The sequence below is a fragment of the Pelodiscus sinensis genome, chromosome 8, assembly GCF_049634645.1.
Source record: "Pelodiscus sinensis isolate JC-2024 chromosome 8, ASM4963464v1, whole genome shotgun sequence".
In the NCBI taxonomy this organism is placed as follows: domain Eukaryota; kingdom Metazoa; phylum Chordata; order Testudines; family Trionychidae; genus Pelodiscus; species Pelodiscus sinensis.
The window spans coordinates 16,132,482-16,160,165 of record NC_134718.1 but is presented as its reverse complement, the minus strand read 5'-3'; the positions used below and the strand labels follow the sequence as shown (position 1 = coordinate 16,160,165).

General features: G+C 40.5%; 1 protein-coding gene across 4 annotated transcripts in view; it reads right to left on the bottom strand.

Annotated features, from left to right (window-relative positions):
* Positions 1–27,684, bottom strand: part of NRG3 (neuregulin 3) — a 906,671-nt gene that overhangs the window by 219,270 nt on the left and 659,717 nt on the right. For 3 of the 4 annotated variants that reach the window (XM_006112415.4, XM_075934800.1, XM_075934802.1), the window contains exon 3: positions 14,759–14,832. In XM_006112415.4, coding sequence (XP_006112477.2) covers positions 14,759–14,832 — 74 coding nt within the window. Of the gene's footprint in view, positions 1–12,560; positions 13,831–14,758; positions 14,833–27,684 lie in introns of those variants that run through there. The other variant, XM_075934801.1, reaches the window with a different exon arrangement.

Genomic DNA, 27,684 nt, shown 5'->3' with positions numbered 1-27,684 from the left:
TTGAACTGAAATTATCGCTTATTCATAATAGCAAAGAACACTTAGTATATTAAAATTGTATTATGCACTTCCAGAATTTTCTTAATGAACAGAAGTGATTCAGATGAGCTGAAGGATCATCTAACACACGTCTCCTGTGAAGTAAGCAGTCTAAGAACAAATTGCCTTAATAAGCTTCTTTGTATCAGCAAATGGGCTTCATACAAAAGGTAACGCTTAAGTTCTAGCTCTTGTTTAGTGTGTTACTCATAGGGGAAGCGAATACTTTGCCTGTCCTGCCGGGGCAGCTGAAATGAGGATTAATAACAAAGCAATGATTACCGTGGGCCTGAATCTCCATCTTTTCCCTGTGCCTTGTGAATTCACATCCATCAAAGCAGAGTGGGTGTCAAGTGCTGCCATTCTGATTTTGTAGAGCACTGCCCTCTCTAAAGGATGGCCTGCCCCTTCAAGGATCAGGAGGCAAGTGGTCAGTAATCCCTCCTCAGCTACCAGAACAAGCTAGCAAGAGGTCAGACGTTCCTTATAAATGACTGAGAAAGTTCAGTTAAAGGAGCTGCAGGTGAAGGTGGATCCTCCAGTAGTCCCTAAAGCAGATAGATTGGAGGGAAGGATGTGTTTTCATTTCAGCACTAGACAAGGGGAAAAGCCTGTTGGAACTGAACAGAGGAACACATCCCCCCATTTCTATGTTTTTACTAAGTTTTATGTATGAAGAGTTAAACTATGACTTCAAGGAGATTTAGGCATGGGGAAGGCTGGATATGTAGCCTAAGTAAGGGAAAACTAGCAGTATGTAGCCTGAAGCCACAGTGGGTAGACAGCACAGTTATATACCCACATTGGACTGGTGGAAATGACTGCATAAAGTACAGGGCAACAGATATTCATATCTTTGCTTTTTTTGCTCTTCTTACAAACATGAGACCATGTCAAGAAAGCTGAAAAATTACCCAGCCTTTGTCCATACTGCTGTTTCAGTTAGACACTTAGATCCTAACTCGACTTTCACTTACTCCGGTGAAGTTTCAGTGAAGACCATGGGGATGTGCTGGTGTAACTGGGAGGAGACTTTGTCTCTCTTAGGCATTTACTGGGTTTCTCTACCCCTCCAGTCAAACTGTTGCTATTCTAGCTGAGTTCTTAACATTTTTTAGGTGCTTCTTTATTTATTGTGATTGCCTTTATTGCTCCTGGTTGGCTGCTGGCTCATCCTTACCTGGCTATACAGTAGGCTCCCACTCTTGATTGCCACCCAACTGTAAGATGGTTATTGGGCGCTTCCCGCCTCTATTGTGCAGTATGTCACCTTTAGGGGAGTCACACTGAAAAAACAGATTTTGAGCAGATGTAGAAGTGGAACATGGTGCAACAAATGGCCTGCTACTTGTGCTGAGGCTGGGGCAGAATCTTGTTACAAAGTATCAAGTTCCTGCACCTAGCTATCTGCCCCAAGACAGGCATGGAGAAGCAATCTGAGGACTGGGTCATGTCTCTGGCCCTCCTCCAGACTGGCTAGCAGAGCATGTTGGGCATGGAACAAGAAGAATACCCCATCATCTCTAAGGTTAGCTGAGGTACCACTGTCACTGATGAAATAGGAGATGGAACTCTCACTGTCCCAAACAAGAGGAGGAACTGTACGGGAGTGCTGATTACTGAAGGGAGGCAGAGAAGAGAAAATCTCCCTCTTCTTTTAAAAGAAGAGGTGGAGGAATGATGCTTTACTTCAACTTGTGTTGGTGATTTCTGGGAGCTCTCTGACAGCTCCAGCTGCAATCCAGACACCAATGTATCCCTGCGTGCTAGTGGACAATGATCACAAAGAAACAATTAAGAACATGTTTCATGGTAACCTCCAATGTTTTAGTTATAAATGTGCTCAATTTCTCTCTTTTCTGGCATTTCTAGTGGATATCATGAAACAATCCTATCTACAATCTGAATGCTAAATATATTACAGGTGTTATCATCCCAGGCCTTCTTTGTCTAATTGCTTCCTTCTATGGAGTCTCTTTTTTCCTCTGCTTTGACTTGACTATAGCTACTATGTTTGACTTTATGATTTCTACATATTTAAATCAGTGATTAACCAATTAATCCACATCAGGCTCTAAATCTATGTGTGTTATTAAAGTGTGCAAAGTACTTTGAAATGTAAATAGAAAACAGATGCCTACCTTCCACACCAAACACACGGGGGTGCATCTACACTGCACAGTTATTTTGAAATAACAATGCGAGCATCTACACTGCCATTCCATTATTCCGAAATAATTTCAAAATAATGAACGGCTTATTCTGAAATCTGTAACCCTCATTCTACAAGGAATAACGCCTATTCTGAAATAACTATTTTGAAATAAGGTGCATATAGATGCTCCACTGCTGCTATTTTGAAATATCCCCTCACCAGGGCCCTTTTACGTTACTCCTCCCTAGTGCATTCTGGGGCTATAAATCAAGATAGCACTTCTACATTAGGGAAGCCTGCCTCAGACTAATTTTGAGGCTTCCCTGCAGTGTAGATATTCTATTTCTAAATAGCCCCCATGCAGTGTAGACGTACCCATAGATTTAATCTATGTCTTTTAAGGGTGAGCCATAGCATTTGTAATTGAGAAACCTGTCCTTTAGTCATTCAAAATACACTGCTGTGATGATGGAACAGGACAATCTGATAGGGTCACAACCACCTACCAGATGGATTCATATTAGCATAGCTTAGAGGCAAACAGTGGATCTGCAATAGTACAATTGCCACCACTGCACTGGAGTATTACTAGTCTATGAATGCTTTGGCATTGCAACAATCCGTGCAATGACTACTTTGCCAAATATCTGATTTTTAAGTAGCAGTAACAAAAGAAGACCAACCATTTAGTTGTCTATTTTGCTTTTTTCTCTTAAAAAACCTAGAATATCATACCCACATACATTTCCCATCTCTAAACATTCCATTTAGGTAATTATAAGTAGCTGAGTCTCTCTCTGTCTACAGGGAAAGGTCAATGCCAATACACATTTCAAAAACGTCTTTTTTTTACAAGCTTTGAGCAGAAAATGCTGCACTGCTAGCAGTAGTGTCTAAATGGGAGACATGTTTATAGCTGACTCATTACAGTTTCCTTTAGCGAAACACTAACTTATAAGGATTCTCAGGAAGCAGTCTAGTTAGAAGGTCTGATCATCAGTCATGCTAAAAATAAACTCAGAATGAAGTGTATTTGAAAGCATCTAAAGCAGTACAATGCAGTCTTCGGCAGAATCAATGTCTTTAATGATAAAGCCTTAGGTCCTGTTTCAATGAGATACTTAAGGACATGCTTATCTTTATGTCCATTTTTTGCAAAGTAATTAAGATAATCAAATCAATATTTGATTTTTGGCATTCACAAGTCCTATATAGATACTAAGGGTGGGTCACAGAAGATAAAAAATGGCCATAACTAGAACATCATGACTAAATGTTTTTCTTCAAACTCTAATTGGCCAACAGCTTATCCTTTGTCACTGCAAAATTCTACTAAGTAACTGTCTGGTGTCAGAAAAGAGCTTTTATCTCCCTGAAGCAATAGTCTAAAGAATAGAATGAATAAAATGGAGCTTTTGTTCTTCGGCTCCTTGATTTTTATTCGTTAGTCAGATTGCCAAACAAGGTTAATAAAGATAAATAATCATCATTATACTTTCACTCGCCTACAGCAATTTCCAGCTGAAGACCCCAAGGTGCTACAAACATTGATAAATTAAGCCTTAAAGTACCTTTCTAAAGAACTGAACCATTAACATTAAATCCATTAACATCCCAGTTATATGGATAGAGAAACAAAAGCACAAAGTCATCTAGGCACCGAACACCCATTGAAATCAGTGGATGATAGATACTGAGGTGCTTCTGAAAATCCCAACAGGCCTAAATGCTTTTACAAATCTGGCTTACAAAAATTCTAGCCCAATTGAAATCAATGGCACAACTCCAATTTACTTCGATGGGATCAGGATTTCCACCAGGTCTGTAGCAGATCCAGGAATGGAACTCACATTTCATAAATCTCAATATCTCAGTCTAAACTCTAATCAGTGTTGCATCCCATAGAAATGTTCCTTCTGCTTCCCTTCTCATCTTATTCTTCAAGTATCAGAGGGGTAGCCGTGTTAGTCTGAATCTGCCACAGGACTCCTCGTCGCTTTTGCATCTTATTCTTTTTACTAAACTCTTCTCTGATTGCATGCAGAATACAGGAGGAAGGAGTTTACAGAGCTGGCTGCTAGGTGTCCTGGTAAAAATGGATGCTGTGGAGCTTTGAAAGTTCAAAGCAAACTATAAGGAATTTCTCTGCTTCCCCCTGGTGCTAGTTCTATGCTAGATCAAGCACTGTTACACTGCCATTCGTTAGCCAAACTAGGGCCTACCTTTCAAAGGAGTCCAGGCTAATCTATGATCACCAAGCAATCTCCCCACAGAACATACATTATACTGCATAGCTCATCACTGATTGGATTACTCTGATTCCATATAGCCAGCTGTGAAATCACCTTATTGGTTTCAAAGACACATGGTGCTTGGTCCTGAATTTCACCATTGAAACCAACTGGAGAAAACTCAAGCTTGTGGAGATAATCCAGCAAGATTAAGGTGGGAACAGGACTAGCATGGCCAGAATAACTTTAGAGAATTTCTTAGTTTGACTTTCAGGACCAGTAAAGAAGCTGGGGACCTGTAAGAGGCCTTAAAAATAACTTGCCTCTATAGGCTTCTGCGTTAAAAATCTTCTCAGAGAGTTGACCTCTCAGTCTTAGGTATGCATACACAGACTTCCTATTACCTTCCAGGACACAAGAATCAAATCATAGCCTTTAAAAAAGGTGATTTTATTAACAAAACAAAAAAGATATATTTGGTAACGCATACTTGGTTGCTGGGTGTTTCAAAGCAACTGAGAAAAAGACCAAATTAAAACACACAGAATTACATCCCTGGGATATACCTTAATGTTACAGAGTGGAAGCGCATGGACCTAGCACAGAGAAGTTTAGCCAAACAAAAAAGCAAAGAAAATAATGTGACCGTGTCTAAATAGACATTCCTTATCTACCTGTGCTTCAAGGCCCAGCCCATTTCCATGCCCAGTATTCTTTGTACACATGGCTGATTCAATTAATCTTGTTTTTTTTTTCAATTCATCTTGTTTTCCCAGCTCCTGGCTTAAACTCACACACAGGGGGGAAAAAGGAAGCAGGGCTCCTTTCAATTCTAATCCTAACACCTTCTCCCATTGGCTCTCCTGACTTCCTTCCAACATCTCCTAATTACCTGAGTTTAACCCTTTGGTTACTGAATGGTGGGCTGTTCAGAAAAGGACAGCACTCCTCCTATCCATCACAATCCGTTTCTGCAAAAACAATGAGGAGTCTTGTGGCACCTCAGAGACTAACAGATTTATTAGGGCATAAACTTTCACAGGTAAAACCCACTTCATCAGATGTATTGGAGTGGAAATTACAGAAGCAGTGATATATATAAGAAGTTGCTTGTGTTAATGAAGCGAATCAAGTCAGAGTAAAAGATAGGTCATTCACAGCATGTGGTGTGGACAAGTGACCATCCAGGGAGGGGAAATTGCCTTTGTAATGCGTTAACCAGTTGAGATCCTTATTCAATCCTAAATTGACAGTGCTGAATTTGCAAATGAATTCTAGTTCAGCTATTCCCTTTGTAATCAAGGGAGTTATTTCAGGAGGTTGGAAAGGGGAGGTGGGGCAGCAGCCATGCGTACTGAAAAGCTGCTTCCTTTTCTACCCGTTCCCCTGACTATCAGGGAGCAAGGGGAAGTATTTGGATTTTGTGCATGCCTCTCACTCCTGGCTGGTGAAGGGAGGGGGCAGAGGAATAATTCCTAGGTTAGAGGCATTGCTGGCACTTGATGGTATATATCAGATTAGTGGATGTGCAGCTGGATGAACCTCTAGTGTGGCTTATGTGGTGAGGTCCTGTGATGACAAAATTAAGCCATTCTATCCTGTTCATTTATTTAGTGCGCTCAATAGTGAGGCTTATTATGAAAATGCATGACAAGAAATTGAAACATGCTAGCTTTGTCTTAAGCCATTTTTAATGTGATGCCTGTGAAGACAGAGCAGTGATTCAATTCACAGACTAGTTCTGTAACTATTATCATTGTTATTGCAACTAACATTAAACCCACAAACTTCAGGCACTATCATCACCAAAGTTTGTCCTCTCAATTTCCTTCTTCCATTTTTGCAAGAGGCTGCATTGAGATCATAGGGTAGAAAAGAACAGCCTCTCTTTTAAGTGCTACAGGTGAATTTGCAGATCCAGATTTGCTTCAGATTCCTTGTCAGAATGGTCAATCTAAAACCAATTCAAGACCTTAAATCTGCCCCCAGTGTTGAAGGGAGAGAGGCTATCACTACTGTACAGATCTAGCACCTATTGACTGACAACTGAGCACTGGCTCACTAAGACTCTATTGGGTTATTACTGGCATTGCTTTTACCAGGTAACTGGAATCAAAAGAAGACAACATACTCTGTTTAATATCTAAATTCAGTGAGCACCATTCCAAAATCTGGCATCATTTAGAGAAGGGGTTCTTAAGCTTGGGGGTGTGATCCCTCAAGATGTCTCAACATTATTACTGGGGGAATTGTGAGCTGTCAGACTCCACCTCAAGCTCTGCCTCACCTCCAGCATTTAAAATAGTTCAAATTATTTAAAATATGTTTAATTTATAAGTAGGGATCACACTCATAAGCTTGCTGTGTGAAAGGGGTCACCATTGCAAAAGTCTGAGAACCACTGCATTAGAAATAAGGGAGATTTGTAGGTTTTCTTGAAAGTATTCATGCTCTCACTGACTAAGATGCTGTAATAACATGGCACCTTTGTGAAATCAATGCCATCTCAACCAGTACTGAAGCCTTTACTAGCTCAAGAGACTTGTATAAAGCATAGAGATAAAGCAAAATGGCAGCATCATTCAGGCAGCTATATGGCAAATCTATAGATTAAGATAGAAGCCGATGTAATAAACATAGGTAACGCTCTTCAGCTTAATCACTTTGGAAAATGTTTTTTTTATACAGTATCCCAAAATACCATCTGTGGTTGATCCATGTTGCTCATCTGTTTCCCTGAGCTTCAAGAATGTGGCTCTGAAGTACTGAACTTTCTTACCTTGCTGGCTGCAAATGTGATCTGACATGTTACACAAACAGTTTCACCTTGTCCAGCCAAGCATAATCAGAGTTTACTAGAAACAGTAGAAGTGACAGAGTGACATTGATAGTAAGATACAATGCTATCCATGCATATAAGGTCAGAAGTCAGAGTAGTTACCTCCAGAAAGGTTCACCATACAAAGATAACTGGGTCTCAAAATTTCACAGATGTTATATCTCCAGTTGTGACTTGTATCCACTATCTTTCTCAAAAACAAAAGACTTGAAGTGGACAAAAATAGAATCAGAAAAACGGTGAATTTGTTTTCAAAACTTCATGGCGGGGAGGGGGGGGGGAGAGAAGTGGTGTACACAAAACCTCTATAAATCTAAGTTCCCAAAACACTGCACTAAACAGCCTCCTTGTTCAACCTGGATTCAACAGACATATTCATGGGAGTAAATGCTCACCAGTGTGAGTAAATGCTCACAACTGGCTTCCTTATGTAATATGCACAATCTATTTATTCACAGCAATCTGCTGTGATCATTGTATAATAAGCAAGAGACTTGTCTCTTTGCATTCACAGGAAAAAAAATCCTTCAAATAAAGTACACAATAAGGAAAGCAATATAAAAATTCCAGAGATTCTTAATCTAGATGCAGGTCCAAATCCCTTTGCCAACAGATAGACAGTAGTTTGGTCTGAGAGCGTGCATCATTCCATACGGCTTTTTTTCCCCCCTGCTCTGTATTGTCTATGTCTTATAAGAAGATTTATCGATTAAAATGTCTCTTCACTTATGTGCTGAAATTTGTACAGTTTGATTTCTCCATTCTACTTGCTTGTGGGGATTTATACAGAACAAAAAGTCTCAAAGATCCTTATTTCCAGTGATTTCCTTGCTCAGAGTGGCCTCTCCCTGCTATAGTCAGTTGTAAAAAGGAAGGATGGGGAAGCAGATTTCTCTCTCTCCCCAAAAGTATCTTATCTTCCCAAAGGCTAAGTCTAGACTGAATTGCTTTTTCGGAATCCTGAAATAGCAATCCTGCGTCCCAGGAATATGCCCACTTTTTCGAAAAAAACTTCAAAATAGTGGATGTGCTCTTCCACCACCTCTGTAAAGCTCATTCTATGAGGAATAAGGGATGGCTTGAAAGAGCACTTTCTTTCGCAATTCAGTGCTGTGTAGATGCATCAGATCTCGAAAGAGACTCTTTCAAAAGTAAATCAAAAAAAGATGCACAATTTGCATACTGCAAATTGAGTATCTTTTTCCAATTTAACAGTGCAATCTAGACGTAGCCTATGTCTTCTCTCCCCATAGTCTGCCAGTGACATGCAGTCTTCATTAGCTGTAAGTCTGACTGAATGCCGGTGGTGGCATAGGGAATGTTCAAGGTGAGAGGGAGAAAGAGGGGACAAAGGACTCCTTTTACTTATAATGAAAGTATAATGAAGAATCCCTCATAATGAAAAAAAATTACATAACAACACTGGGCTACCACACTTTGCGCTGTCCAAATTTCCAAGACAGAGGTGAAGGTGGAAAAAGGGAAAAAAATGTTTTCAAAATTTAAAAACACTTAGAGCCAAATTCCAACCTAGTGTGATCTAGTGGCAGCAGCACTGGTTTTACTCTAGATTGGGTCTTTCCACATCCTTAGGTCATGAGAGTAACTAGCTATGCATACTGTAATGTGCCTGTGATTACGGTAGAATTTCATAGACTGTGTATAACGTTCTTAAAGCTGACCACTGAAAATGGGACTTAAAAACAATCCTCACTATCACAAAGGGGACTTTTGAGGGAAGGAAGAAAAGAAAATTAGTGTGTCGTCTACACTACCACCCTAGTTCAAACTAGGGTGGTAATGTAGGCAACCGGAGTTGCAAATGAAGCCCGGGATTTAAATTTCCCGGGCTTCATTTGCATAAAGCCGGACACCGCCATTTTTAAATGTCCGCTAGTGCGGACTCCGTGCCGCGCGGCTACACGCGGCACGGACTAGGTAGTTCGGACTAGGCTTCCTATTCCGAACTACCGTTACTCCTCGTTTCACGTACTCACGAGGAGTAACGGTAGTTCAGACTAGGAAGCCTAGTCCGAACTACCTAGTCCGTGCCGCGTGTAGCCGCGCGGCACGGAGTCCGCACTAGCAGACATTTAAAAATGGCGGCGCCCGGCTTTATGCAAATGAAGCCCGGGAAATTCAAATCCCGGGCTTCATTTGCAACTCCGGTTGCCTACATTACCACCCTAGTTCGAACTAGGGTGGTAGTGTAGTCATACCCTCATAGACATGCCATTAGTCCTATTGCTGGCTTTTCAAAATGTATTCTTTGTTATAGTCTATTTAGATTCTGCCTAGACCTTGTGCAGTTTGGACATCCCTAGTCTGGCACCTTGAGGACCTCACCAGTTCCAGACAAGCGATTATGATGGATCAGGGCAGGTCAAATCTGCTTTTCTGCTGATGAACTATGGGCTTTCCCTCTATCAGCAGACCTCACTGGACTCCCTGCTGGTTCCACTGCCAGCTGGTCTAGTTTCCCTCCTGCCCGGGATGGCCCAGTCTCCATGCCTCTGGATTGGCCAGTATTCCACCTCTCTGGGGCAAGCAGGGCTTAATCTTACTGGCACTTTGAAACTTTTCTCTCGCTAGCTTTTTTACTTCTAGATTTGAGAAGCATACTAATAATTTAATGTTTTTCCCCAGCACATTATTTAAGTGCACATCACCATAACCTTGTTTTGTGCTTGATGGTGTTGACAGAAAAAAAATCACTAAATGACACCTACAATGCACTGTCAGCTATGCTGCATTTAGTGTTATATAAGAGCTAGGTGTTGTTACAGAGCCTTTTAGAGTCACAATTAGCTTGCCTCCAAAAATTATAATATTTTAATTTCACTTTAAATGTTCTGAGGAACAATTTGGCTACCTGAGCTGAAAGACAATGGATCCTCTCTCCTCTCCTGAGAAGGCAGCATAGTTATGATTTCCCCTTTCCTCTCTTGGGCCTTGGCTTTTCAATATGTTCTATCATATCTCAGCTGTAGTGCTGCAACACACTACTGGAACATCATATTACATGGTTGTTCTTGTGACAGTACATTCTGGAGCCTTACAATTCCACTTCTTTGGCAGCAAAGTGCCTGTTTTGCAGAATAAAGTCCACTGAGTTCCTATCTAAGAAAAGTCTCCTTTCCTACAAGAAAGATGAAATTGTAAAGCTCCATGACAGCCTCAGGTGAAAGCACCCTGTCCAGAGTTTTAAGGATACAGAGGAATTGCTATGATCTATTCACAGATACTCCAATGTAGCTAAATCTTTGTTGAAAACAAGATTTAGGTCCCAAAATCAGTTAGGCAATGCTGAACACAGGAATGGCTACGTACCATTGAAATCTGGGCCCTTGCCTATTGCTACATGCATCATGGAAATTTTATCATGAAGAACAAGATAAGGGGTCCCCTACTTCCCTTTTGGATTTCCTCTCTTTCCACTTTCCCTCTTAAAGATAAAAGCGAACCAAAATAACTACCTACAACTTCCTCATCGTCTCATGATTTAATAAATTGTTAAAACAGAGGAGGAAGGAGAACATGATCTTTCTATGGAGTTTTACGTGGAACCAAATGATGACAACAAGAATGATAGCCCTAAGTCTATGTGGAGAACTGACAACCCAATGTTGAATGTTGCACTTCCACGTGATGTGACTTTTCTTGCCTGTTAAATTCAGAACAATTTCAAATGTGTTTCTACTTCTTTTTTTCCACATACCCAATCAGAATTTCTTCTTTAATACTCACAATTGGCTCTGGGGCCCTCTCATTGCTTTGCTAGGCTGATCTGTGATGTCTGCCTTGCACCCTAAGGGCACTCCATTTATATAACCCTACAACTTATTGCTAACAGAAATGTCAGGCCCATTTACCCCAAATACACAAATCCAATCTTGTCCTGTCATTTCAAGGACTCCACCTGATCATTTGGGGTCAATGCAGCTCCTTCTTCTAATCCTACTGGCCTCCGGGATACAAACATTTGATAACACATTTGTTATGGTTAGCCTGCTTCACCTCAGTGACCTTTGAGATTTTTACTTTATGCTCTTATGTGTGTTATATCGTTAGTCTTAAAAAAACCCTGACATTGATTTGGCCAAAGAAAGTGACTAACTCCAGATAAACTTTGCGTGCAGCTTTATGGACTTGAAGGCTCTGATCCTATAAACAGATGGATTTTTTCTATAGTGTAATTACTGCAGAAGGGATTAAAACCCCTCCCTTCAGGCCACAAAATTCAGTTCTGGACACAGACCTCAAAACAAAGGTTTTATTCAGCCCATTTCAGCAGTAGATGCCAGCATGGAAATGAGATACCCCTCTCTCTCCTTTCCACACTCTCCTGTCTCACATGTGCCCTCATGGAACCATGAGTTTTCAGGGTTGGAAAGGATTTTGGAAAAATCACCATACTGCTGTGTACTTTTTCCTCTTTCTAGCTAGTGTTCCGATAACTTGGTCTAGGGTTGCAAATTGGTCATTTGCACAGCTACCCCTCTAAGACATTTTTGGCAGGTTCAGCTGGACGTGAAGAGTTAGAAAGGTCCAATGTGAGATCCTGTCATCCAGAGTGATACTTGGTCATTGGTCCTGAATGAGCACAGCAGTTCATGATTTGGGTGAGAAGGGTTGACATCTACCTCCTGTCATCTACCTCCAGCACAGAAGAAGAGAGCAGGCGAGGGTTCTGGCCTCCCATTGTTGGACACACCTGAGGGCAAAGGGCAGGGGCCATGGCCTCAACACCCACCCTCAGGGTTATAGTCCATCAAGCCTGTTGGAAATACAATGCAAATGGCCTTTGTTCTTGGGTTTTAAAATTGACCACAGCAAAGTGGGAGGTCTCCTAAAATGGAAATGGATCTGTAGAGCTCTTAAGACAACTTAGCTGCTTTGTTGTCAGTGGCTAGACATTTATGGTCTACACTTTGTTTCCATCACCTATTCTTCTGTTTCTGCTTGTTGTTTACTGTCTATTTACAAATCAAATAACCACTATGAAAATGCTAATCTGGACGATCAGGTCAAAGGAAGGATTAGTGCCATGTTTATCCCCCTATTATTAATGGTCATAGAATTAGGAATCACAGGGCCCTATCCTGGTTATGATGACTACAAAGTGCAGTGCTTCCAACCCAGTGTAGTCTCCCTGAAGTCAATTGGGATCAGGCCCGCGGGCCTGATATAATCAGGGTGGTGTTGACACAAAAGGGATCAAAGTAGGGATCAAAGCCTTTTCAAAGTCAATATTTACATCTGACAAATTGACTTAGCTCTAGAGCTGCTCAGACACACAGCTAAAATGTGGTGAAGCTCGGGAAGTATCAGAGCCTCTAAGGGCTATGGAGATGTGTTGGACAAGAAATAATGCCAAGTATTAAGCACGCTCTTGAAGTTATATAAACAACAATCATTACTGAAACTAAATAATGATAATAAATTTGGGGTTCTCATTAGTCCTGTCCAGAGGGAAGAGAAATAGAAGGGAAAATACAGAATTTACTTATCAGCTAAAATAACATTTCATCATTTTCTACCAGAGAACAAGGAGTTAACACAATCAATAAAAGAGGCAAGCAACTTTTAGAACCAACACAGATATGGTCACATGCACTCCCCACCAAATGTGCCTGTATGCACAAACACAAGCAACACAAAATGTTTGACTGTTGAACACAGATAAGTATTACATACAAGTTGAATGCCAGGCTTGCCTGGGCAAATCTTTAGCTAGTGGTCAACCCTGCCACAATTTTTCTTTTTGGGTGGGAAAATTCTTGGGTTGTTCTTTGACTTCAGTGAGGCTATAACAATTCACATCACATGAGGACCTAGATGCTTGCTTTGAAGTCAATATAGAAGTAGATTTCTGAACACAGCCCAGGTGGAACAAAATTAAATTATCCTTCATTATCAAGAAGTCTGAGAGGAAGATTTCAGTGGAGATTTAAACTACAGGACAGACTCTGCTGACTGCGTAAATATTTGTAGTCAGTACCAATATAAGCCAACTGGAGTAACAGTGCTTCCCATGTCAATGAAAATTAGTACAAACAATAAACACGATGTCAAAAACAATAGGAAAACAATGCTTGAGAATCTTGAGGAAACATTGGACACATTCATAATAGAAATTCTGGAATTTTTGGCCTAACTGCACCATAATAAGTCTTTCCATTTACTTCATTGTGCATTGAATCAGGCCTTGACTGGAATTCATTGCAAGATCGCTCCTCCAGCCCAGAAATACTAGACTACAGTCTCCTGATAAAACCAAGTCAGATAAGCATCACATTGTCTTAATGTTACAGATTGATTTTTCTTTCCCTTGTTTTTAAAATCCATGGAACCTGCCTGCCTGACAGCTGGTGACCCTAATGCACACAACTTAGTGGGCTAGGATAGTCTACAATGAATAGACTGATATGACTACAATGAAAGGGCAGGCTATAAGAAAAGCTAGACCAAACACAAAGCAATCTATAATGTGAGCCATCAGACATACAATACTGCAGAGCAACAGGTATCTCTGGCAGCAGTCATCCAAATAGCCTTTTCGACACCTAGCAAAGGAAGAAAACAACAAAAATAACCAGCAACCACAAAAATAGAGAAAAACAAGTATCATTTTAAAACAATCTCTCTAGAAATGTATTACTTTTCCAGAAAGAAGAAATTAATGAGACTAGACATGACCCTTTGTTTTATGCATTTTTTGTTTTTCTTCAAGAAAAAAAATCAGCTAAGAAAATGAAATGAATACTTTCATTTTATTTGTTGAATGGGATCCCTTTTTAAGACATGTGCCTTGTTCTGCTAAGATAATTACATACATTTGTATGCAAACAGACTAAAAATCAGCAACAAGACAAAAAAAGAACATGTGCCTATATGGGCATACAAGAGGAGTTGTAACATAGAGCTACATTCTGTTGTTTTTGCTCATGGAAAGTAAAGCGTTACTTCGCAAGCAAAGTACAACTTTCTAATCCAGAATGTTTAGAACAAATAAAGAGGAGACCACTTATTTGCTATATATTTAATGTTAAACTTTAAGGAATATGAATTTTTGTACTTTTCAGTTGATCTTTTTTTTTCCCTCTTTGGAATCATATTGTTTTATCAGTAGCACAAAACAAAAGGGTACAAAAAATAAAGGTTAGAATCCTCAGCTGGAAAATATAGGCACAATTCCACCAGAGTCAATGGAACTATGCCATTTTATGCCAGCTGAGATTTTGATCCGATATATTTTATTGCTATGGATACCTCTTTTCTTTTTTAAAATCACTTATAGAGGTATGTCCTTTTCTCCTGCAAAAATTATCCGATCACTAAGATTTATAAGACTTATGCTAAAGGGATACCATTCTTTAAAAGCAATTGAAATGGGCCATAATAGAATCTCCAACAGTAAGCAAAGGGTCATCTCTCATGGCAAGAGCTGCCTCCAGCATGTGATAAAGATAGCAGAAAAAACATTTGACATACTTGGATCTGACAAGATTGAGTCGGTTTTCGGCAAAAATTGATCACAGCGGACTCCTTGGTAGCCCTCTTTGCACCTGAGAAAAAGGGGATAAATGACAAACATACGCATGGTGTAGTAAAAAGTTAAATTCAAGACATCCTGTCAGCTGGAAGCAATGCTCCAGAGGACGTGCATAGGGGCCTGATAATTCAAAGTATTGCAGAAACAGCTTATTGCTGTACATAAATTGGGTGACAGAAAATAGTCTCTATTTCAAGAACACGATCCCTGAAGAGTTCTTGATCATTTTATATCAAAAGAAGGCCTGATAACAGTGGTCCCCCATTCCCCTCCTTGGGAGGGAGTCACAAGACACCCACCTCCCCACCCTGAGAAACCCTGAGCACTGCCCCTCAATCAGAGGGTGCCCTGATTGGTCGCTGCCTCATCCCCCACCTGCCTGGAGGCACTTTTCTCATCCTCCTTCTCCTCTCTGCACCGCCAGCCCAGCACTACCCCCCCAGTGGCCCTGTCCTCAGCTCCTTTCTCTCAGCCATCCCTGTCTACCCTTGTTTGCACCCCTCATCTCTTTTGCATTCCCAGTCCAGTTCCTATTCCCAACGCGGCCCTCGCTCCCTGCAGTCCCATGCCCGGCTCTTCCCCTAGAGCTCAGCCCCCTCTTTCTCTTCCCAACCTAGCTCTCCCCTGATCTAAGCATGGGGCTTAGAGCATCTAGGAGCTCCGGGCCCCCCTCCCACTCTGTTGCTCTGTGGATCCGAGCTTGGGACCTCCACATTGCCACAGCGACACTATTGAAAAGGATTGGGTCAGGGCTGCCACTTCTGCCAGGCTCCCTTAACTCCACCAGGCCCCTGTGCAATTGCCCCCTTCCTCTCCCCGGCCAGCAGGCCTGGTCAAAAGAAAACATTTAAATGTTTTTTTTTAAGGCTAGTAAAAAAGCAGTGATATGCATTAAAATAAATGAGCAGTACATTGGTGTACAGGTTTATAGAGCCTCGGTCCTGTACCAGATGGCACATTTACAGCTTCTCAGGCTTTGACTGTCCTAATAAATAGTGAATATTTACCTTGCCATTAATTTTAAGGTCCTTTCTTGCCATGCCTAAAGGGTAGGATGCCTTTCGGCAATATTTCTCTCTCACCAATCTGGAGCAGGCAAACTGCTGCCTTAACACATTTATTTATTTTATGGTCAGATTCTAATACTGTTAATTACACCAAATAGGTGCTTACTCCACATTACACCCAGGGCTCGTCTACACTGGCCCCTTTTCCGAAAGGGGCATGTTAATTTCACGGGTCGTAATAGGGAAATCCGCGGGGGATTTAAATATCCTCCGCGGCATTTAAATAAAAATGTCCGCCGCTTTTTTCCGGCATTTAGAAAAGCCGGAAAAGAACGTCTACACTGGCCCCGTTCCTCCGGAAAAAAGCCCTTTTCCGGAGGATCTCTTATTCCTACTTTGAATAGACCAGTGTAGACGTTCTTTTCCGGCTTTTCTAAAAGCCGGAAAAAAGCGGCGGACATTTTTATTTAAATGCTGCGGGGGATATTTAAATCCCCCGCAGATTTCCCTATTACGACCTGTGAAATTAACATGCCCCTTTCGGAAAAGGGGCCAGTGTAGACATAGCCCCATTGTCTTCAGGAATATGAATAAGGGTATTGAAATTCTTCCATAAATGTATATTTTTGTTGGGTAGGGGAAGTGGCAATGACTTATAAATGTCAGCAAGGAGGCCCCTTCATCACTAAAGTATTTGGATAGGACGTAAACAATATGCTCATCTTAGTATTGACAAATTGTCTAAGAGTAAGAAGACGAAATCTTGGCTCACGTAACGGCATTGCGGAACAGAAGCAAACCTTGCCTCCTTCATGACATAATGTTTCTAGTCATGGTTCCTTAAGGAATTGCTTTTGGAAATGAGAAGTGGTATTTAAATTCTTGCTTTTAGGTTAATAAATATATATTTTGGTGAGACAGGCATCTCCTAAGATCTGAGCTCGGAATACCGTATTTACAGACTATGTGAGAGCACAGCTGTGCTGCAAACATTCAAACATCTGTGCTGACAACAGACTCAACTTCAATATAAATTTAGAAAATAAAAAAAAATCAAAGCTACGGATGTGTTTATATCAAAGCTTCTCTCTCTTGCTGGGCTACCTCAACATCCCTGGTATTGTCCATATTATAAAATTACCAAACATTACTGCACCTGATAATGGCAATGAAGAAATGTGTTAGATAACAACTTTGCCATCAGTGAGCACAGGACAAACCATTCTCTACTGATACCAGTATTTAATCCCAGTCAGGAAGTCCTAATGCTAGTGTTATGCAGGAAGTCAGACTAGACAACCATAATGATCCCTTCGGACTTTAAAATTTAAGAATCTATTGTGTCAATTATGTGGATTCTTTGAAGTTCTGTTCAAATATGGTAAAATTACAGTACAATGCTATTGCTGAGTCACAAATAACTGAATAGTAGCCATGTGAGTCTGAAAAAAAATAGAAAAAACTTTAAAAAAACTTTAGAAAAATCTTTATAAACAATGATTAGTCCTGCAGCACCTTAGAGACTAACAAAACATGTAGATGGTATCATGAGCTTTCATGGGCATCACACACTTCTTTAGATTACTGGAGTTTTAGGGGTCCAGTTTCCAAATAAATAGCAGCGAAAGAGAGGGAATGGGAGGGAGAGAAGAGGAGAGGAGAAAAATAGGAAAAGAATAGTCAATTAAAGTTTTCATGCTAAATGAAGCTGATAGAGAGGGTCTGAAGTACCCTTAAGTACTGGTATTTGGGGAGGCATGGGGGGTGTGTTGTGTGGCATTAGGATGTGGAATGTAGCGGGTAATCTAGTTAAGGTCTTTGTTCAAACCTGTATGGTAGGTATCAAACTTGGAAATGAAATTAGGCTCTCGAGCTTCCCTTTCAAGCTGTTTTTTGAAATTGGTTTGTAATCATATGGAAACTTTGGGATCCATTAATGAGTGCCCAGGGAAGTGAAAATGTTCCCCAACAGATTTCTGTGTGTTACCTTTTGGAATATCTAATTTGTGTCCATTAATCCTTTGTCATAGAGACTGTCCAGTTCAGCCAATATATATGGCAGAGGGCATAGATCATATTGGTGGATGTGAAGTTATATGAGCCTCTGATGTGGTTTATCTGGTTAGGTCCTGTGATGATGTTGCTTGTATACATGTGTGAATAGAGTTGGCACCAGGGCTGATTGCAGAGGTGGGTTCCTTGGTGGTTATGATGGAGGTGTGCTGATTGGTTGCTGGAAATAATTTGTTTGAGCTTAAGGGGTTGTCTGTAGACGAGGACTGGCCTGTCCCCTAAGGCCTGTGAGAGTGAAGGGTCATTTTCCAGGATAGGTGGTACAGCTGATAATGCACTGGATGGGTTTAAGTTGGGGGCTGTAGGTGATGACAAGTGGAGCTCTGTTGTTTTCTCTGTAGGGGCTATCTTGAAGAAGCTGATGTTTGGGTACTCCTCTGGCTCTGTCAATCTGTTTTTTTCACTTCTCCTGGTGGGCATTTAAAATATTTGGAACAGCAATGCTTGGTAGTCAGAAAAGGTGGTGGTGCTGGGCTTCCCCACTGGCTAATTGTTTTAACAAATGTGCAGCCTCCACATTGATTCCACAGCATACCTTTCTCCTTGTCTCTGTGTCAGCATTAATATATAATTCCACTGGGCTCTGAAGGACTGAGTAATGCAACACTCACTACTTGCTTGGGTTGACATGGGCTAGCATATAGAATCAGGCACTTCATTGCACAGGTTGGTATAACATATAATTATTCATATATTTTCAGTACTTTTATAATTAAAAAAATATTGTTCATAGGTGAAACTATATTGGTTTATTTAACACACACAAAGAGAGCCTTACACAAAGTAAACAATATTTAAGTGGGAATTATAAGTTGTTTCTTATGTCTTACCAATTATTTAAAGTGTTTAATTTAAGAATTGTCATGTTTCAAGCTGCAATGTGACCTAATATACTATAAATAATACTGAACTTGAAGGCTTTGCAATCTAGTCTCATGAGATGGCAGAAAAAGTAATAACCATTTGCAGACCCACTTTATTCTCTCATTTGACAGTTAGAGCAGTAAGAGATAATGAAACTTGATAATGTTGTGGCTCTCTAACCCATGCTAAAACAGCCTCTGTGATTCTAAATTGGCAGTAGTTGTACCCATCATCTTTGATATGCCTAAGCATAACACTCTTAATTGTCAGTATGCCTTTAAGAAAGTGACAAATGAAAGCCTCCCCATTTAAAAATCACAGATATGTCACATTAATAAGTTCAAAAAAACCTAAATGAGCTGGCTGAATATTGCCAACAAGCTGTGGAAATGATAAAAATTGTATTTATGGCTGCATTTGAAAAACTGTGATTAAGGAGCAAAATCTTTAAAATACTTAGATGAAATAGACTATTGCAACGGTGACTATTTTATTACATAACATACAAGGATTTGTTAAGCATGTCTTTATAAAAAATGGAGGTTGCAGAAGACATTGATTTCTGGGAACTAAAAGCTTTCAAGGTGTATGTAAGACTCAGTTCAACAGAGCAGATCGAACACATGCTAACCTCCATCCCTATTCAGCAAATCACTTAAGAGCTTTGCTGTATATGAACAGACTTAAGCAAATGCTTAAGTGTTTCGGTAAATTAGGGCCTTCCTAAACCATATGTAGTTTGTTTGCATCTTTTCCTCCTTGAAATAAACTAAGGAAATCAACTTCTCTATTTGTTCATTCTGAATGCCAAGGTAAGTGTGTACACCTAGAAATTAGAACAAAAAAAGATGGGAATGAAATGCAATGAGTTACATTTGGAATACTATGGGGAAAAAAAGAATGACAACTAAGACTGTGGAAAAGTACTGAAAATTTTGCTAATGCCCACAGCCCCACTCCCTTATTTTTTTAAATAAGCATAATTTTGCTTAATTTAGTCACAACTTAGTAGGTTGGCTGTTTCATCTTTTTATTGGCAGTCCACTTTCTCTCTGATCATGTTGTCCAGGACACTAAACTGACTACATTATTCTACAACATGTAGATCACTCAAGATATCCACTGTGTGAAAACACAAACACAAAAAAAAGGTGATCAAGGTTCCTATTCCCAGTGCTTTATAGCTACAATATATTTTCCACTGATTTATGAGAATCAGTTTGTTTTCCTCTGTATTTTTCTTGAATCCTATAAATGTGATAGGATAAAAAAGATACTCCTGTTTATTCTCCCTGTTTAGACTACCATTTAATCTATTATTAATATTGATAGTAAATGATACTGAAATATATATTTCACTCAATGTTAGCACAGGAATTTATTATAGATATTTCTCAACTATTTTACCTCCTCAAATCTGACTGGCTGAGAGGGCTTCATTTACTAAAATAACTCTAGTTATTACTTAAAAATGGTATAATGTGCAGAATGATAGCCATTATTGATGATCAAAATGAAAGGATACTCTGAAAATCCTACCCCTTTAATCAACTACTGCCCTCAGAAATCTCCACATATATGACTACAACAAACACGTCTATTTAAATTGATTTCTGACCTTATCCCCACCTAATCACAGGAACTGAATACAAAATACTTGATGGAAGTAAGATGTACACCTAAGCTTTCCTAAAGAAGTAAGGAGGAACCGGAAAGGTATTGTGAAGACTGGATTAGGAGTTGCAGAAAAGGGCTCTGAAGTTGTGGCATTCGTATTTGTTTTAAGCTCACAAAAAGAGAATTCTGAAAATAGTTTTCAGTGAAAGCAAAGGAAACAATAGCAGCCAATCAGAATGCAGATGACAGAATGCACATTTCTGTAGAACAGCCATACCCTGTACTCTGTATAACATGGTATTCCTTGAGCTAAAGGCAAATACATAGGAGCATTAAATGGGACTCTCTAAGAGGCTGTGGCAGAGAGTTGGGTTTAATAAGTCCACAACAAGGTTATTACCTCATAAACTGGAAGCATACTAATTTAAAAGAGAGAATTGATTGAAATGAAAGAGTGAAATGATTGTTCCTACTCAGAATGAAAGCAAAGGCCAAGTATACCCAGGATAACCATGTTTCTTCATATCTACAAAAAAATGAAAAACCAGAGTAGTCTTAACTCGAAAAAAAAATCATGTTAGAATTTCTGCTGGGCAAGGTATTTCACATGCCACCATTTATAGCTATTAAATTATGGAAAGCTCAAAAGCACTAGTCAGAATGGCATATGTGTTTATTCTCAGAGCCAGAAATCACAAATCTAGTTTAGGAAATGTCCCAGTGGTCCATACGATTTGATCAATGCAGTCATTGGGCTGTGCCAAAGAAATTTAATCTGAGTTAGGACATAAACCAGAAATCATAGTGTGAAAACTAGAATCCTCGGGTATTAGTACTTAAAGAAATGAAGTCCTAGCCATGGATTTTACCATTAACCTCAGCACCGCCAAGATTTCATGCATGATATAAGAAGAAAGGGAAAGGGTTTCTAAAACAGGACTGAGAGAGTGCCATAAGGATTTGACTCATTAAAACATTGCTGGATTTTTTGGCTGTGGGTGGCTTTTTCTGAGATGATAGTGTGGTATCATGAGTGATTTGTATGAGCAATGCTAAGTTATGTCAAAATCTGCGAAGGAGTTAGCACTCATAAAATTAGGTTTACACCCACTACGATCCTTACAGAATTACAACATAAATATGCTATTTAAACTCCAAATCAGATAATTATTATAGATGGCTTGCCAGAAATTATAGGAGTCTGATCACAAAGTGTATATCAAGCAGGGTGGAGGAAATGGCATGTTTCTTTTCATGAGACTGCAGAAACATCTCAGTATTGTGATGCAGATGCTCACACAAGGCTTTGAGAATTAACAAGATTCTTTTATAAGGGGCTCATGTAACCACGTTTAACAAGCAAATTGTTAAAGGACGGAAAAAGTATTATTTTTCTTAATAGTGGGAATGAACGTGGGCGTTGGGAGCTCAGACAGCAGGCAGTCTGTTCTCCCTGTGTCTGTATGGCAGAAAGCAAGAAAAATGAAAAGAAGTAGGAGGAAAGGCGACAGAGCCAAAAACAACAACAGTCACGAGAGTGCCATAGCAACAGAGGATGCTGACCTAAGTTAATCCTCTCTCTTGATTTTAATATCAGATCACAGTATATAGAAATGAATACAGACATGGATTCTTATTCTCTTCCTGAGAGGAAACTTTGGGCTTCAAAGGCTACACCTACACTGCACAGTTATTTCAGAATAATCTATTCTGGAACAGTTATTCTGAAATAGCTTATTTCGAAATAGCACATAGGAAAGCCTCAAAATTAGTCCGAGGCAGGCTTCCTTAATGTAGATGAGCTATCTTGATGTAGAGCCCCAGGAGGAATAACTTAGAATGACCCTGGGGAGGGGCTATTTTGAAATAGCAACAGTGGAGCATCTACACACACCCTATTTTGAAATAGCTATTTCGAAATAAGCGTTATTCTTCGTAGAACAAGGTTTACAGAAGTCAGACTAAATTGTCCATTATTTTGAAATTATTTTGAAATAGTGGAATTGCTGTGTAGATGCTTGCGTAGTTATCTTGGAATAACAGCCATTATTCCAAAATAACTTTGCTGTATAAGTTACAGAAAACCCATCAATTTCCACAGGATTCTCCTGTTGCATCCGGGCCACATCTGTGGTATTACTGTCCAACCACACTAGCTGCTGCCTTATTTGTAAATAGGTTTCTTGCTAGCATGGAGACATCATACTTCCCTGACCAGTTTATAACATGTGTGATGGCTAAGTGAGATGTAGCATTTCATTCATTGTCTACAGCAGACAACCAGTTGGGATCAGTTCACCAGAAGACAATGAATGGCAGAGTCAACTTGAACCCCCAATATGGGGATACAGAACCAGCTAGGGTCAAAACAAAAAAAAACAGGGTAATACTGTCCTTCCCCAGCAACCCATAACTCTCCTGTGATACTATTCTTATAAGATGTCAGGTGTACAAACTGTATATTCTTCACTAAAGGGGTAAGTCAAGACTCTAGGGGTGAGTCTAGACTGGCACGATTTTACGCAAAAGCGGCTGCTTTCGTGCAAAAACTTGCCAGCTATCTACACTGGCCACTTGAATTTGCGCAAGAGCACTGACATTCTAATGTAAGAATTCAGTGCTTCTTGCGCAAATACTTTGACGCTCCTGCTCAGGGATAAGCCCTCTTGCGCAAGAATACTTGCGCAAGAGGGCCAGTGTAGACAGGCACCTTAATTTTTTGCACAAGAAAGCTCAATGGCTAAAATGACCATAGGAGCTTTCTTGCACAAAAGCATGTCTATACTGGGCATGGATGCTTTTTGTGCAAAAGCACTTTTTGCGCAAAAACATCCATGCCAATCTAGACGCTCTTTTGCGGAAATACTTTTAACGGAAAAACTTTTCTGTTAAAAGTATTTCCGCACAATCATGCCAGTCTAGACGCAGCCTAGTTGATCGAACAATTCATTAGTTCATTTCTACACTTGCCAGAAGAACAAGATTAACCATTATGACTCAGGTGCTTCTACCGTGCAACAATGCCGTAAACTTAGGCAAAATGGTTAACTGAACGTATGGTGCTCTGATGTCACTAGAACAGCACAAAAGAAGCCAGAATGCACCAGTAAATCTGGACCAAGGATTAAACCTTGGTCACAAGAGCCATGATTAAAAACTGGGCTCCCAAGGCTTTAATTGTTAACTTAGCATAAAGAAAAATGAGGAACATAAAAGAAGCCCACATACCAACAGAAGTAAATAACGACAGTAAATAAAACCAGTGTTAGCTGGCTTCTTGTATAGCAGAATATGCTAGTCATAGGAGGGGTGTCTACAGAACAGGGCTTAACTTGAAGTAAGCTATGCAAATTGAGCTACATCAATTGAGTATATTATTTTGAAATAGCTTATTTCGAAATTGGGAGTGTCTACACAGCACTTATTTTGAAATAGAGCATTCTTCCTCTGAGTTCCCTTACTCCTTGTACAATGAGGGTTACAGGAGTCAGAGTGAGAAGTCCTCCAGTTTGACATTATTTGAAAATAAATGCTTGCTGTGTAGATGCGGACTAAGTTATTTCAAAATAATGTTGCTGTGTAGACGTACTCAGGGTCCCAACCAATTTCGTGGATTTGTTACTTTACTCCCTAATTTTCAGAAAAAATAATTTATATGTAGTACTCAGAATTTAATGAATCAGTTCAATGAACCAAATTGCAACAGGAAAAAGCCTGTCAAAGTACTAACATTTTATTTGTTTAGAACTTTTGCCTCTTCTAGCATTTCTAATTGGTGACAAAAGAACTCTCTCAAAGCTTTCCTCGCGTCAACCTTTTCTAATAATACATCACTGTGGATTGTTCAGGATAGGGTAGGGTAAGGATATGTGGTTTCTATGAATGTCTGTCTCCTGGCATTGCTGGCAAACAAGTTCTAAAGTTAATAACTATAGTCTCAGTGGTGCACAAGGAAAATTACAGATGAATATGACACATTTGAAAGGAACAGAACTGATCTGTAAGGAGAATGATGAAGAGAAAATACTTTTGTGGCACCAGCTCTTCCTGACTTGGTGGTGAATGTTATTCAAAAAGTGACCAAGACAGACAGGCTGCTTTGCATCCAACAACATGGAAGGGAAGCCCACTTTTTCTACAGCTACCCTGGTGGCAGGAACAGGAGCTGTTTCACTCACTCTACACCACTGGAAAATCCCTGTGATGAGCCTCTTGTGGCTAAATACTTCCTCCAAGGGCTGTTGTACATTGTCACTGCAATACAAAGGACTACATCATGGTCACTGCAATACAAAGGACTACATCATGGTGCAAACTATAGCTTTACATCTGTAGAGAAGAATGGATGAAGTCTAAAGAGTTACTAAGTATGGTTTTGTTTAAAGAAACTTTGGAGTTTTAGGATTTATCTATGCACAGGAAAATTTACCAGCACAATTATAGCAGTATAATTCTACTGCTATATGTGCTCTGGTATAACTACCTGTGCATACACACTGATACCAGAGTAAGTGACTTTCTCTGCCGATAAATATCCTCATATAGATAAGTCCTCTTGGGATTCAGGATACTCTTTACAGCTCTGCCACTGGCTTCCTGGGTAACCATAGGCAAATCATTTTACCTTTCCCTGTCTCAGTTTCCCCATCTGTAAAATGATGATGATAATACTGCCCTGCATTGTAACATGCTTTGAGATCTGCTGATTAAATTGTAGTTGCTGTTCTGAACCAGCCATACAAAAGAAGGAGATTTACTCATCAAAAGTGCTTTATCCCAGCTGGATAGTCTTATTCTTCTTGCCTTATGAATGTGGACACGCTGCTGTTCTGCTTTATTTTATTACATACTTTAAATAAGTAGAACTGAAGTGGGGTATGTGTGTGCACGCATATATGTGCATTTTGCATGCATGTGTGTTTTCCTATTGCTTGGATTGCTATTGCTCTTTGGCCGGAGGTGAGCATGAGGAAGAGAGATACCGTGAATTACTTTGCTTGCTGGATTTGAGTACAGAAATGTTGCTGCCCTTGTTGGAGTTTTCTATGGACATAGTACATTGCTGTTACATTTGTATCCGAGATGTGTTACATTTGTATCAGAGATCATGTCAACAGCTCACTGGAATTCAGTCAAATTATCCAAACATATAGGCTACGTCTAGACTGGCATGATTTTCCACAAATGCTTTTAACGGAAAAGTTTTCCGTTAAAAGCATTTGCAGAAAAGAGCGTCTAGATTGGCACAGACACTTTTCCGCAAAAGCACTTTTTGCTGAAAAGTGTCCGTGCCAAACTAGATGCGGTTTTGCGCAAGAAAGCCCCGATCGCCATTTTTGCAATCGGGGCTTTTTTGCGCAAAACAATACCGCGTTGTCTACACTGTCCCTCTTGCGCAAAAGCATTTGCGCAAGAAGGCTTTTGCCCGAATGGGAGCAGCATAGCATTTCCGCAAGAAGCTCTGATTTCAGACAGTAGGAAGTCAGTGTTCTTGTGGAAATTCAAGCGGCCAGTGTAGACAGCTGGCAAGTTTTTCCACAAAAGCAGCTGCTTTTGCAGAAAAACTTGCTAGTCTAGATGCAGCCATAATTTGTGTGTAGGTTTGCAGTTGCTCTGTTTTTGAAGAGTCCATCTTCCTTTAGGTCTTCTTTTGGCCACTTAGAGCCACCTCCTCTGATAGTGTAAGTCAGCATAGCCCTATTGCCATCAGCTGAGCTTCACAGATTTACACCAGCTCAGGATCTGGACTCTAATTTAGCTATCATCAGCACAAGCTAAAACACACCAGATATGCTAGGAATGCAGTATTTCAGTTACTATCGTTCTAATACTGTCTTTAGTATTCCTTCTTGTTTCTTTTAGGGGCAAAAGAGGATGTTATTGGATGATTGCTCATCTGCTCTGAGTATTCTTTGATGTGGGGTACCATTTTGTCACCCTCTGGTTCAGAATTTAATGAGGCTGTTAGTGGCGACAGTGAACTCTTGCAGAGTGCCGTGCACTCAGCCTGCGGCTGACACATGGCTCTATGTCTCTATTTATTCCAACTCAGATGGTGCAGTTGACTGACTCTTTCAGGGTCTAATGGAGATTGTGGCTTGGATGACAGCCAGCTGGATAACGCTCAAGCCAGACAAAGCTGAGGTAATCTTGGGGGAAGCAATTGAAGGAAATGGAGTTGAGATCAGTTGATTGCGAGAGCCATCCCACCTTTCTGTTGTTCAAGCTCACAGTCTCCACTGGTAGCTGGATGTTAACATCTCAGCAGCAGCCCACAACACTTTCCCTTCCCCGCCCCCCATTTATTCTTGGCAGGAAAGCTGTAACTACCTGGTTTCTCCTGACCCAGCTACATCATGACAGCAAAGGTCCTTGGAGCCATTCAAGTGAACAGCTCCTGAGCTTAAACAGGTGGCAGACGAGGCGGATGACCCAAGAATGCATGCTGCCAAGCTGATTTACCTTCCAGGCTTCCTTTGAGCTAATGGAGGGGGACGCGAGGGTGTGTGTGTGTGAAATGATTGTATGGAGATCTTTCCCTGTAATTTCTTCAGTACTGCATGGGAGGGAATAGCGATCATGAGGGAGCCCGGTTTGATTTGTGTTTGTGTGTATTGTTATATAATATTAATGGTATGTTTGCTTTGAGCAGGACATGCATATTTTAAAGAAACAGATACATGGTTGTGATAATCATGGTCCAGGAACCTGCAAGAAGAATAGAAGGTTTCATACCCTTTTTCTCCCATACAATTAGCAGTTGATACCCTTATCCATGCCCCCCAGGAGCGACAGGACTGCCAACACTGGCTGCCCCAGAACTGGATCCAGCTCCTACATGGGGAAGGCAGGATAAGGGGCACCCCGATGGTAGGGTGGTGCAGTGGATCCTGAAGTGGCTGAGAGGATCAGGCATTTACCTGGGGACCATAGGGTGATGGGCTCCAATCCCCCACCCTGATCCTGGGAGCAGACCAACATAACCAAAGCAGGCTCCAGAAGGGGGAAGGCAGGCTAAGGGGCACCTGGAAAGCAGCATGGGGCCTGTAGTGCCCCAGAGAATAGGGCATTCACATGGGGAGCACAGGGTGGTGGGCTCCAGTCCCTCCCCAGGAGCAGACAGACAGGGGAATAGTCCAACTGGCTGATAGCTAAGAACTCAGGGAGGGCATGTTTGGAGATACTGGGAACTGGAGACACCCTGTCCTCCTTCAAGGAGTAACCCAGCTGGTGAAATCTTCTGGCTAGTGATGTCTGACATCTGAACCACAGCTGCATTGGCCAATCTCCTTTCTGGTCTGGGC